This window comes from Thalassophryne amazonica, chromosome 3, assembly GCF_902500255.1.
Source record: "Thalassophryne amazonica chromosome 3, fThaAma1.1, whole genome shotgun sequence".
NCBI classification, from domain to species: Eukaryota; Metazoa; Chordata; class Actinopteri; order Batrachoidiformes; family Batrachoididae; genus Thalassophryne; species Thalassophryne amazonica.
The window spans coordinates 115,875,911-115,888,546 of record NC_047105.1 but is presented as its reverse complement, the minus strand read 5'-3'; the positions used below and the strand labels follow the sequence as shown (position 1 = coordinate 115,888,546).

The window sequence follows — 12,636 nt, the reverse complement described above, 5'->3', positions numbered from 1 at the left end:
CCTTCTGCACTGGAAACCAGCACACTTACCCGCTTTTCCACAACTCCATATAAAAGATATTAAAGTAACTATGGAAAATAAGTAAAATTTGCAATATTAATGGAAAGGCTACAGTCAGCGCTGCATGTGCACGAACATGCACGTTGCTTGTATAAGACCATGTGATTATTTGTATTATTGCAAAAACAGTGCATGCCATCACAGTTGGAGGTGGAAATTTACTCGAGCCCCTCAACGATCATCCATTTGCTGTCGGCCTGCAAGAGTGAGTGCCGTGCACGTGCAACCAGGCTGCACCCGTGTCTACGTGGGTGTATGAAATACAATGAGTGGGAGGAAGTAGGTGGGAGAGAGCGTGCGCATATATGAGCCAGAAGTCAGGTACGGCCTCAAACTGTTGATGATGAAGTCAGGCAGTCGGTGAGCTCGCCTCTGCTGCTCCACTTCCTCTACCGGCGTGCTCAGGGCCTCTCTGCTTGCTCACTATTTTTTTTTTTTTTTTTGCTGATCCTCTGCTGTAATCTATGTTTTCAACTTCTCCTCCGGAAGTCTTTGTTTGACAGCTCAGCACCCACCCAGGCAGCCCTTCTCCATTCCTCACTCTCCTCCTCTCTGCCTCACCACTTTCAGAGTGCATCTTCTCTCTCATTTGCATTTGTTCTGCTTCCTCGTGACGACAAGCAGTTCATGTCAAAGAGCTGTGCACGAAAATTACCACGAGCTGCACGAAAGTGGGGGACGCCGAGGACTCCCGCCAGGCTGCTGGAAGACTTTGTGAGCCAGCTTACTGGCACTGAATGAAGTGTAAGTGAAGAAGGTAAGTGACGCCTGCTCGATTTTGTTCCACATGGCACACAGTTTTTTGTTCTCCTTAGCTGGAGTTCAGGCCTGTGGTTATACCCTGTCTTGTATTTACCTACAGCGTGCAATGGCAGCACAGTCACACATATTTCCACTTTCATAACAACGTGAGTCACACGCTGAAACAACTTACTTTTAAAATCACACAAGAAATCTCATAAAAGGTTGGAGGTTTTTTTTTTCTCTTCATTTTGATGACATCCATTCTGGCTGATGTTTGCTCTTAATATTTCCAGTGGACTTTAACCTCTTTTTAAAGGCATTCCAGTATTTGTTTTTTTATGTTTAAATGGCTACACTCATTATATACTCAACAAAAATATAAACGCAACACTTTTGGTTTTGCTCCCATTTTGTATGAGATGAACTCAAAGATCTAAAAACTTTTTCCACATACACAATATCACCATTTCCCTCAAATATTGTTCACAAACCAGTCTAAATCTGTGCTGAGATAATCCATCCCACCTCACAGGTGTGCCATATCAAGATGCTGATTAGACACCATGATTAGTGCACAGGTGTGCCTTAGACTGCCCACAATAAAAGGCCACTCTGAAAGATGCAGTTTTGTTTTATTGGGGGGGGATACCAGTCAGTATCTGGTGTGACCACCATTTGCCTCATGCAGTGCAACACATCTCCTTCGCATCATCCGTGAAGAGAACACCTCTCCAACGTGCCAAACACCAGCGAATGTGAGCATTTGCCCACTCAAGTCGGTTACGACGAGGAACTGGAGTCAGGTCGAGACCCCGATGAGGACGACGAGCATGCAGATGAGCTTCCCTGAGACGGTTTCTGACAGTTTGTGCAGAAATTCTTTGGTTATGCAAACCGATTGTTTCAGCAGCTGTCCGAGTGGCTGGTCTCAGACGATCTTGGAGGTGAACATGCTGGATGTGGAGGTCCTGGGCTGGTGTGGTTACACGTGGTCTGCGGTTGTGAGGCTGGTTGGATGTACTGCCAAATTCTCTGAAACGCCTTTGGAGACGGCTTATGGTAGAGAAATGAACATTCAATACACGAGCAACAGCTCTGGTTGACATTCCTGCTGTCAGCATGCCAATTGCACGCTCCCTCAAATCTTGCGACATCTGTGGCATTGTGCTGTGTGACAAAACTGCACCTTTCAGAGTGGCCTTTTATTGTGGACAGTCTAAGGCACACCTGTGCACTAATCATGGTGTCTAATCAGCATCTTGATATGGCACACGTGTGAGGTGGGATGGATTATCTCAGCAAAGGAGAAGTGCTCACTATCACAGATTTAGACTGGTTTGTGAACAATATTTGAGGGAAATGGTGATATTGTGTATGTGGAAAAAGTTTTAGATCTTTGAGTTCATCTCATACCAAATGGGAGCAAAACCAAAAGTGTTGCGTTTATATTTTTGTTGAGTATATGTGGGAATCAAAAATTGTAATTCAGATAGCTGTAAACAACAATCACAGCACAAAATTGCAGGTGCAGGTGCTGAATGGTGAATCTGTTTCTCAGTTAGATGTCAGAAAATAGTGAAAATCTGAGTTTCTCAAAGCCTGAGATGATGCTCCAAAATCTCTTGTTTTGTTCACAAACCAAAGCTGGTCAGTTACAGTCAAACATGAAGAAAGACAAAGAAATCATGAAATACCAACTTTAACAAGCTACAATCACAGAATTTGGAAATTCTTTGAGCACCAGTGACTCAAGACAAATCATGATCAAAATTGGCAGCTGAATTCATAATTGATTAATAATCAATTAATTGCAGCTTTAGTACAAATGCAACATTATTAATAGCTCATTCAGTGCTTCTGACTTTATTGGGGGGCAAAAGAAACTAGAAGGGCACTCGGAGAGGATATGCATCTGCCAAGGCTGAACAATCCTGGAATTCTGCAGTGGGATTCATGGCAGTATTCAACGTCATGAACGCCGCCCCTGTCGGGATGTAAATTTCACTTTGACGCATTCAGAGCCAAATCTCGGTAAGAATAAATATTCATTGAGTGGTTGTTGATCATGGAATATGTATGACTGAGAGCTTTCATCAAGATCACTGGATTAGGTTGTGAGAAATTGATTAAAATCTTGAACACTGCCCTACGTCAGTGTATAAATGGATTCAGAAGCCACACCCCAGTGATGATCAACATCAAAACGGTACTGGGTTTTCCTCTTGATAAAATGTGATAATTCTACCACGTTTTATGGAAATTGAATGATGACACAAAGAGGAATTGACCAAAATGCTACAAGTCCCTTCTTGTTACCTACACCGTTATGAGCGTAGGGCTCGTACAGCAACAATGAAGACAAATGGGTGAATGAGTTTGTACATTCCATCCAATGCATGCATTCATTTTTCTAAATCCATTTACTCCAGTTGTTTTGTTTTCACAGAAGTAAATTAGATTACATTAGATATAACTTTATTGATCCCTTGGAAAGACTCTCACAGGGAAATAGAGGTTCCAGCAGCATTGTATAGCAGCACACAGGGTAAGAAGCACACAGAGTATTGAAAATAAAACAGAAAAACAGTTTGTAATATAAATACACAATATAAATACCAGACATACTGATCAATACTGGTTTACTGGCTTCTACTGTTGCAGTTTTTTCAGTTCCCAGTGGAGAAGGGAAGCCAAGGCAAACTGGACAGGTCGTGTTGGTAGGTTTTAGCCTACACACTTTGGCAGAGTAGCTGCGATCTCTCACCTGCACAACCGCCTCAACATGTTTGAGCTCCAGGTCATAAACAAACTGCAACACATGTCCACTTTCCACCACATCGTCACTTTTTCTTTGCATTTTCACATTGTTTGCTGTGTATTTTGCCCCAAAACTCAGAGAAAATGCCATGTGTCTGATGTGGACATACGAGGGCTGTCCCCAGATGTAGGATTATTGCATGATATGCATCATATTTTAACCCTTTAGCGCCCACCCTCAAACAAGACTGGACTGCCCAATTCCAGTGCTCATTGGGCAAGAGGTAGGGTGCACCCTGGACAGGCCGCCAGTCCAGGGTGTTGCATTGTTTGGTTCATGTCACCCATGTAGAACGCCATGGGGGGCAGAGCCTTTTAATGCAGACATGCAGGCTCCGTGTAAATACACGGACATGACTGAATTTATGGATAACACTGTGACAAATGCCTGTAACTTGCCAAAGAAAGGTGCACAAACTCCCATTAATGTGTCCCAGATGTGACAATTGGAACAATGACAATATTTAATAGATAACATTTCCACCAGCAGCTGTAATCCTGTACGCACTGTGCACATTTTTTTTTCCACAGCTTTATTTGTGGACATAATTCAGTATTACAACAATAAAAACAGCGGACTTTTCGGTGTTCCAAGGCAGATTGGAGAATGCTATAAAAACACAACGTTCCATTCAGTCATCAAAAACATTAGAAACAGTAGAAGGCACACTGTACGCAGGCGAACTTGACCGTACCTCTTGGACTCGCGCTTGCCGGTCTCTGGGTCGTTCGACTTGTCCTCGTCTGTCCCCAGCAGCTCTGAGACAACTTCTGAATTTATTGTTCACCAAAGTGTCCATATCAGAGGGCCGCCGGTCTTGGATCTGGAGGGCAGTAAAGCTCGACTCGAGCCTCATATTCCTGTCCAAACCTCACAGGCATTTTAATGTTTCTGTCAAAACCTGTTATTTCCATCCGAAACAAATGCCTGCAAACAAGAAGAAAGCTGTTAGATCCTGTATTTTCTTTTCTTTTTAATTAAAAATAACAGACGTTTGCCTCTTGTGAAGCAGATCTGCGCACACAGACTAAATCAAGTCTTTTAATCTGACCTGTTATTGCCTCCTTTCATCCGGATCCATCATCAGCAGACACCAAGATGTCCTTGTTTTGGAAATACTTTAATTCCTTATTGTGGAAATTGTTTGTGAATAAATGGAACGTTTTTTGAAGAACTTCCTAACTTCCACAGTGTAATACAGTGCTCTGGGTGTGTTTCTCGTCTTACTGCTTTGCCCTGCCACCAATAAAAAGGAAAAAAAACTTTATTAGCATCACAGTGCTCCATGTATTCATGATCAGCGTTCACAGCAATCTGTCATTCAGTTTTCTGCTCACGATGAAAATAAATCTCATTAACAATCCACCAACAAAAAAAAATAAATAAATACATAAAAGGATTTTTAAGCGGCTGAGCGTTGTGCTGACATGACAGGTCTGGCCAAACCCGTTAGGTATTCACGCTGTATATGACCTCAGGTCCTCCTGAGCCTCCACGGAGAGCTGCTTCTTGGACATGTTTTAGACAAATATGCATTTAATGCTTTGCCCCACCCCCATCCCCCCACGCCAGAAACAGAGATGGGAGTTCTTGCTTAGTCCCATGACATTTACACACCACTGTGTATGCGCGCTAAGAATGTAACAAGGACCTGTTAGGTGCTTTTAGGTGGTGAGTGATCTCAAAAAGAATTTGACAGGAACCAGACTTTAAAGTTTAGATGTTGTATTGAAAGGTGCCTACACTGATACAGAGTCATCTAGCAGAGCTGGGGTCTTCGAACAGATCACATGCAGCATCTAGAACAAAGAGCCTAGATTTTCTTCCTGTGCTAACTTTTATTTCTGCATCTAGGCCGGCCCCATGCGGGTGGTCCTTAGCCTGTCGTGAATCAGTTGCTATGTGATTGGCTGCAAACTGAAGTGAGAAGTTGGTGTTGTACTCGCGTTGCGTTCATGGCGGTACGTAAAAAAATCTTATGGTGTATGTCTGCGTGTCACGCAACAAATCAGAGTGTTCCATCATGCCGTCCAAATAGATGTGAATACTTTGGTTTTATCAATTTGACAGCTATAAAAAGATCAGATGGTTTTATCAATTTGACAGCTATACAAAGATCAGACAGTTGTGCCAAATACAAGGACATTTTGGATGTGCGTCAGTCATTTTGTAATATGCATTACGAAACACTCTGACAGACCTATTAAAATATAGTTAACTTTGATGCATCACATCAATTGAAAACATCTATCTTTTTATATCTTAAGTTATATCCCATAGATGTATCTGCCACCTGCTGGATGCTGCTCCCGCCTTTATTTGAGCCAACAACTAAAGCTGGCAACCGCAGGGAGACACATGATGTGAATTAATCACCAAAATATAGAGCAGAACAGGACAGTAGTGCCAGGTTTAAATTAAGGGTAGAACATGTGAATGGAGATGACAACAGTGAAATGTTGTTGTTGGTACTTCAGGCTTGTCGCCCTCATTTGCAGTTAATCTGACCGTAGAGTAAATGGATGTTCTTTGTTTGATGAATGATAGTGGATATGGTTTGCTTATGTTGTGTAAGTGATAACAGTGATAATAAAATGATTTTATTCCAGGCCCTGTGGTTTATTATGGGCCCACAGCTTCTCAACCATGGACAGAGGACCGATGATCAACCATAGCACCCTCCAAAATCACATTATTGTCATTACTCTACAAAGTTTCATGGAACTTAGATTAAAAAAGGTTATGAGAAATGGACCAAAATACTTTACATAAAACAGAGAGGGAAAATGAGCAACAATCTATGAGTACATGCAGACACAGATTAATAACAAAATAATGCCAGTACTAAATGTTGATCCAGTGAATCATTCGTGCTGACAGTCACACAAACCGACTGCTGTCAGGGAAAAATAATGTCCTTGACTGACAGCTACAACCTGCTCGTACAAAGTTCACCCTACTGAACCCATGATGCAAAATCACTTACGAGTAGAGCTGCATCGTGTACGATCAGCAACAGGAAATTAAATTTATTTTGCTCAACGTGAAGCGATGCCTGTTCATGTAGGTGTCTTAATGCTGCAGCATGTCTGCAATCAAAGCCATCACGCACTGCGGTTAGCTTCAAGGTTATGTTATTTAATGGACGCAGGCTGGAGGCAAAGGCAACTGTTACTGTCAGCAGACACGGTTTCATATCGAGAGATAAAAGCCGGTGATGTACTGCAGGAGTACCTGATCTGTCCTGCTCATTCCTGATGTGAGTCACTCTCCACTTTCTAAATTCTGTCTTTCTTTGCCTCATGCATTTGCACTGCCTCGCTGCAAATTTAACTAACTTCCTGCACGTACTACACCCATTGTACAAGCACAGATTCAAATATGCTTCCTTGAACACTCTGGCATGTGTTCTTGTTCATCTTCTGCACTGTAGTTGGCATCAGGACTGTTTTTGTCATTGATATATGCCATAATCCTCTAAGGCCCAAATCTCTGTTTCTTATATATTAGTCTGTCCAACAACAAAAAAACAAACAAACAAACAAAAAAAAACAAAAAACAAAATAAACAAACAAAAAAACAACACACTCACATAGTTTGTCATTTTTTCAGTAAACATATAGAACTAGATGAAGATGTGAAGTAAGATTTTTCAAAGCAAAGTTCTAACTTAAATATGTTTTTAAGTGCATTATAAATAAAATAAATAAAGTGCTCAGCTCATAACGTTAATATTCGAGCACCACGCTATATGATGCCTGTTAGCATTGCTTTATTTGATGTTAGCGACTATTCAAGATATATATATATATATATATATAAAAAAAATCTCTTACTTCACATCTTCATTTAATTTTACATGTTGCCTGGAAAAAAAAAGACTAACTATGTGTGTCAGTTCCAAGTTGTCCTTGTCCATGTATGCCTTGTTCCAGAAGTCCACTTCATGTCAGTGTGTCCTGGTTCCTCAACAATGGACGTGGACCTTGTTAACCCAGATGACGTCCAAGCTGGTATGGCTTTATTTATTTGTCATGATTTTGAGGTAGGCTGGGGGAGTAGCATGGAGGTTCTGGCCTGAAGACCCTTACTGGAATTGTGTCCTGACTGGGGTTTGAACCCACAACCTGTTCAAAAAGCAGCAATTCTACCACTACACTATTCAGCTGCTAGGATACAGGATGCAAGATGCAAGCTGGGACAGCGTACACTGAGAGGCACAACCAACTGTCAGGAATCGTGTTCAGGAACATCTGTGCCGCATATGGATTAGAAGTTCCCATGTCCCAATGGGAGACACCACCAAAGGTGGTTAAGAATGACAGGCCTAAGGTCCTGTGGGACTTCAAATTCCAGACAGACACCAGCTGCTGGCCAACAAACCAGATATACTGGTTTTTGACAAGGGAAAGAAGACGCAGTTGTGACCGATGTGGCAATTCCAGCTAACAGCAACATCAGAAAGAAGGAGCACAAGAAAATAGAGAACTACCAAGGGCTGAAGGAGCAACTGGATCAGATGTGGAAGGTAAAGTCCAAAGTGGTTCCAGTGGTAATCGGAACACTAGCAGCTGTAACCCCCAAATAGGAATAGTGGCTCCAGCAGATTCCAGGCACAACATCAGAGGTCTCTGTTCAGAAGAGTTCAGTCCTCGGAACATCTAAGATACAGCACTGAACTCAAACTCCCAGGCCTCTGGTAGAGGACCTGAGCTTGAGGAACACACCTACCCCCCTCCCCAGAGAGGGTGAGAAGGAGATTTGATATGTAAATATGTATGTATAGAAAAGGACCTTGGAATGTGTTTCTCAGTATTTTCCCAATAACTACTCTGAATGATTCAACACATTATACCCAAATTTACTGGCTGAGTACATTTCATTTATCAACTCATATTTAATAAATACTATGACTAAAGAAACCTGCTACAGTACTTAGCTATTGTTATTTGGGAGATGTTATATACTTCATTAATTTAATTTAATTATATAAATTGACTAAAATATGTATTTTAGGTATTTTTGTTGATGTGAATTTCAGATAGATTGGAGTGCATTTATCCTTGGACATTGCATGAGTGAAAACTTATTACTGGAATTTAGCAAGAGGCAAAATCCATAGAGAATCATTTCATAAGCCATCCAGCCTAAAGAACACCACTGTGTTTGCATGTTTCTATTATTGTCCCTGTTCCACTGATGCAATGAAAGAATATCTTCGGGAAATTAAGTTTCTACCCCCCTCCCTTCTCTCTGCAAACACCAGACCTAGAACTTTGTGTATGGCCCTTTGATATAAGGCAAATGTCTAATGCAAAGTGTTCTTATCTTTCAGGTAAGTGGAGACCTGACATTAGTACATTTCAACAGCAGCAGCATTGTTACCATGGAGACTGGCAAGCCAGGGTTGGTGAGTCCTCCGGTGCATGTAAGCTCCATTGCAGCTCTGACAGAGAAAAAGATGGACATCCAGGCCCCACTGACGGCTCTCTACATCCACACCGTGCCTGCACTACCAGCTCAGCCTTACCTTCAGCCTCCAGCCGCTGCCCAGGAGCCCTCAGCCATCCATCTGGCCGTGCCGCCTCTCTACTCAAAGGACACGCTTCCCGTTCTGACACTCCATATTGCTGGTGGGCTGCAGTGCCAACTGCAGGGGCTGAGTGTGGCAGCTGCACCCACAGCCAGAGTCAAGTCAGCAGGAAAACATGTGTGTCCGCACTGTGGACGGGACTGCATGAAGCCCAGCGTTCTGGAGAAGCATCTTCGCTGCCACACCGGGGAGCGACCTTACCCTTGTGCCACTTGTGGAGTTTCTTTCAAGACTCAAAGCAACCTCTATAAGCACAAACGTACCCAGGCTCACGCCCGGCTTTCGTCAGAATCAGAGCAGAGCAGCATGGGCAGCCTGGACAGCTCGTCCAGCTCCAGGGAGACATGTACTTCGAGTCTCTCTCTGGAAGACCGCAGTGAGGAGTTGGACACCATTGAGAAAGCTAAAACAACTACAGGTGAGGTTGCCTCTCCAACCGGTACAGCAAAGGTATGTTTGGCAAAAACCCAAAGTTCTATCGGGGAAGAGAATAAACCGACAGAGGCAAATGCTAATGGAAAGCTAACAAAAGGAGTGGAAAAGCAGAGGACAGAAAATGAAAAAACTCCTGTAACTCTAAGTCGACACCTTCCCCTTCAGAGACAAGAGGCCACCCTGTTTTCCAAACAGTGGGAGAGCTCTGTCTGCAGAGGGAAATCTCAAAGCCACGAGAGCACTGACTCAGGCTTCAGTGAGAGCAGCGATCAGTACCCTAGCCCCGGCAGCATTTTACTCGACCACAGTATGGATTCCCTCACGGAGTCCACCAAGGAGCATCTTGAAGACGCCGCCAGCTCAGCCACACCCACAGAACCAGGCCAAAGTGGACAGGAACCCAAAGACACCACAAGACAGCAGGAGCAGAAGAGTCTGGCTGAGCGCATATCCAAACTGATTTCAGAGAATTCTGCAGTGGTGGAGGACAAACAGCTGGAGAACGTGAGACCGCGGAAAACAGTCCTGTCGAAGCAAGGCAGCATCGACCTCCCCATGCCCTACACGTACAAAGACTCTTTTCACTTTGATATGAAAATTGGTAAGAGCACTAACGTTGAGGTGCAAAGAAACAGAAACCCTGGGCTCTATAGCTCTGTGCCTACTCAGCCCTCCACCACAGTGTCACACGCTCCTTTAACCCGAAGCAACTCTCTCCCCTTCAGCGTTGCCCTTCTGCAGCCTGAGAGGAGCAGCCCCACTCAGAGCGATTATGTCACCCTAATCCGTAGGGGAAGCTCAGGCCAGATCAATCCAACAGGTTTTTCTATGAAGACTGTGAACCAGCAGTCATCCACCCACCGCCCACTGGTCCGACAGACAGCCGTAGACTGCAACCACGCACCAGACGCTCCCTTCATGAATTCATCTGTGGAGGAGGCTTCCACCGGCAGTCTCAGCTGCGATGGGGATGGTGGTGACATTTGCGGAGAGCCAAGTAACAGAAAGTTCCGCAGGAAGAAAACACAGAAGTTTGCCTACAACAAGTGGTACATGTATGGGGGAGGGACATTCAAAAAACTCTACAACGCTGAAAAAAACGGCAACGGTGGAGTCGGCAAAAGCACAAAATCTGTGCCTAACCCAGACCGAGGAGTGGTTCAGGGAATCCAGAGAAGCTTATCGGTAGTTCAAAAAGAAGCAGTATCAACTCCCTCCTGCACCCCTGCCAGGCTACAGTTCACTGCTAGTGTGGATTTGAGCTCAAAGCCACGTCAGCTTCAGGCCCCATGCGGCTCTCTTCGAAGAAATCTCTCTTTGTCGGCGTTGCCGTTGCCTTTGGTTGGGTCATTGGTGACATACAGCGCTGACAGACTCAGCAGAGCAAAGACTACAGAGCAACATACCTGCTCCACCTCACAACCTGGTGAAGCTTATATCCCCTCAGACAGGAAAAAGCAGAAAACAGATGACAGAATCATCCACCCCCTGGAGATGGAGATCACCCCAAACAAACTGACCCACCACCCCGCCTCTGTCACAGTTAATGCGCCCTGGCAAGATACAAAAGTCACTTGTAGCAACCCAAATGCAAACTTTATTCCGTTTAAAGAAGCTCTTTTCCCTTCATGCGTTATAAATGTAAATACCTCGTCTATGAGCACTCCACCAGCTACAGCCAATCCCTTCACTGCCAAGACCAGCTTCCTGCCCAAATACCAGCTCAAGTTACCCAATGCTGCAGAGCCAACGCCAACTCCTTCACAACAGGCTGTCGGTCAACCTCCAGAACCTGACCACTGCAGTTTAAACTCTGGCCCGTCATCCTGTCAAAACAAACAATCCTCATTCCCAACTCCTGAAAAGAAATGTGAGGAGCAAACACGTGACTTCCCTGCCCCGGCCACAGTTCTCTGTCAGGCTGAAACATTTGAAACATCAAGGCCTGATCACAATGGAACAACAAATTCAGCTGTAGATTGTCAGCAACTTGCAACAAACACGACAACCCTGACCTACGTTCATGGTTTTCACACAGGAGCATGCAGCACGTCAATGCAGAATTTATCCCTAAGAACTAGTTTGGCCCCGACACCAATGCAAATACACCTGACGGCTGAGAACAATCCTGCTACACCCACCACATCCTCAGGCAACATTCAACCAGCTTCTTCTGCCATCACAGGTTTCACACAAGACAGTAAAACACATTCATCAGTAGCATTGGAGACGTCAGCCCCTGGAGATGGAGCAACTGCTGCCTCAAACACCTCTGGTCTACCTGGCCCCATTATACCCTACGACCTCGTGCAGCCAACTGCTCAGAATGTGTTTCATGTTCACACATCAGACCTTCAGATCTGTTTCCAGATCATATCAGACGAGCAGCTAGCCCTCATCGAACCCCAGATTGAGAGGCAGGTCACCTCAGCAGGGGGTTCTTTCTCTCAGAGATGTGACTTCGAAGCAGAAGAGACCCAAAAGAGACCACAAATTTCTGTTGCCATGGAAAATAATAATGAGGAAAAGCCAGGGCAGCAAAAGGAGGTAAACCAAAATGAGGCTTTGTTGTTACTTAAAATGGAGAAGCCGAAACCTCCACTGTCAGTGCACTCTGAAAAGGCCCAGCCACATGCCTTCATAACTCAGGATGGTCATTCCAATCAGGCTGCTTTATCAGATGAATTAAAACCTTCTGAAGCTGTCAGCTTATCTTTACACCCACCCAAATACAACCACTCCAACATGCCGACGGAGACTTTGACATCAACATGTGACATAACATCACGACAGAACCACAAACCAGAGGTGGAACGTGGTCCATCTCAGCACGGTTGCACAGAGAAACAAGCTGGAACGGTCTGTGAGACACCAGCTGGCCCACAAACGTTATGCCCTGCAAACATCACGTCGCTCACTCTCAACGCCTCACAGCAAAACAGGGTGGGAGGAACACTGGAGTTCAAAGAAAACCAACAAAAAAACA

General features: G+C 44.2%; 1 protein-coding gene across 1 annotated transcript in view; it reads left to right on the top strand.

The window, feature by feature from the left end:
* The first annotated feature begins 473 nt into the window (after positions 1–473).
* znf831 (zinc finger protein 831) overlaps positions 474–12,636 on the top strand; it is a 12,311-nt gene continuing 148 nt past the window's right edge. The window contains exons 1-2 of the mRNA XM_034167613.1: positions 474–817; positions 8,958–12,593. Of these exons, the coding sequence (XP_034023504.1) occupies positions 9,009–12,593 (3,585 nt within the window). The 5' untranslated portion in view covers positions 474–817; positions 8,958–9,008. The remainder of the gene's footprint in view (positions 818–8,957; positions 12,594–12,636) is intronic.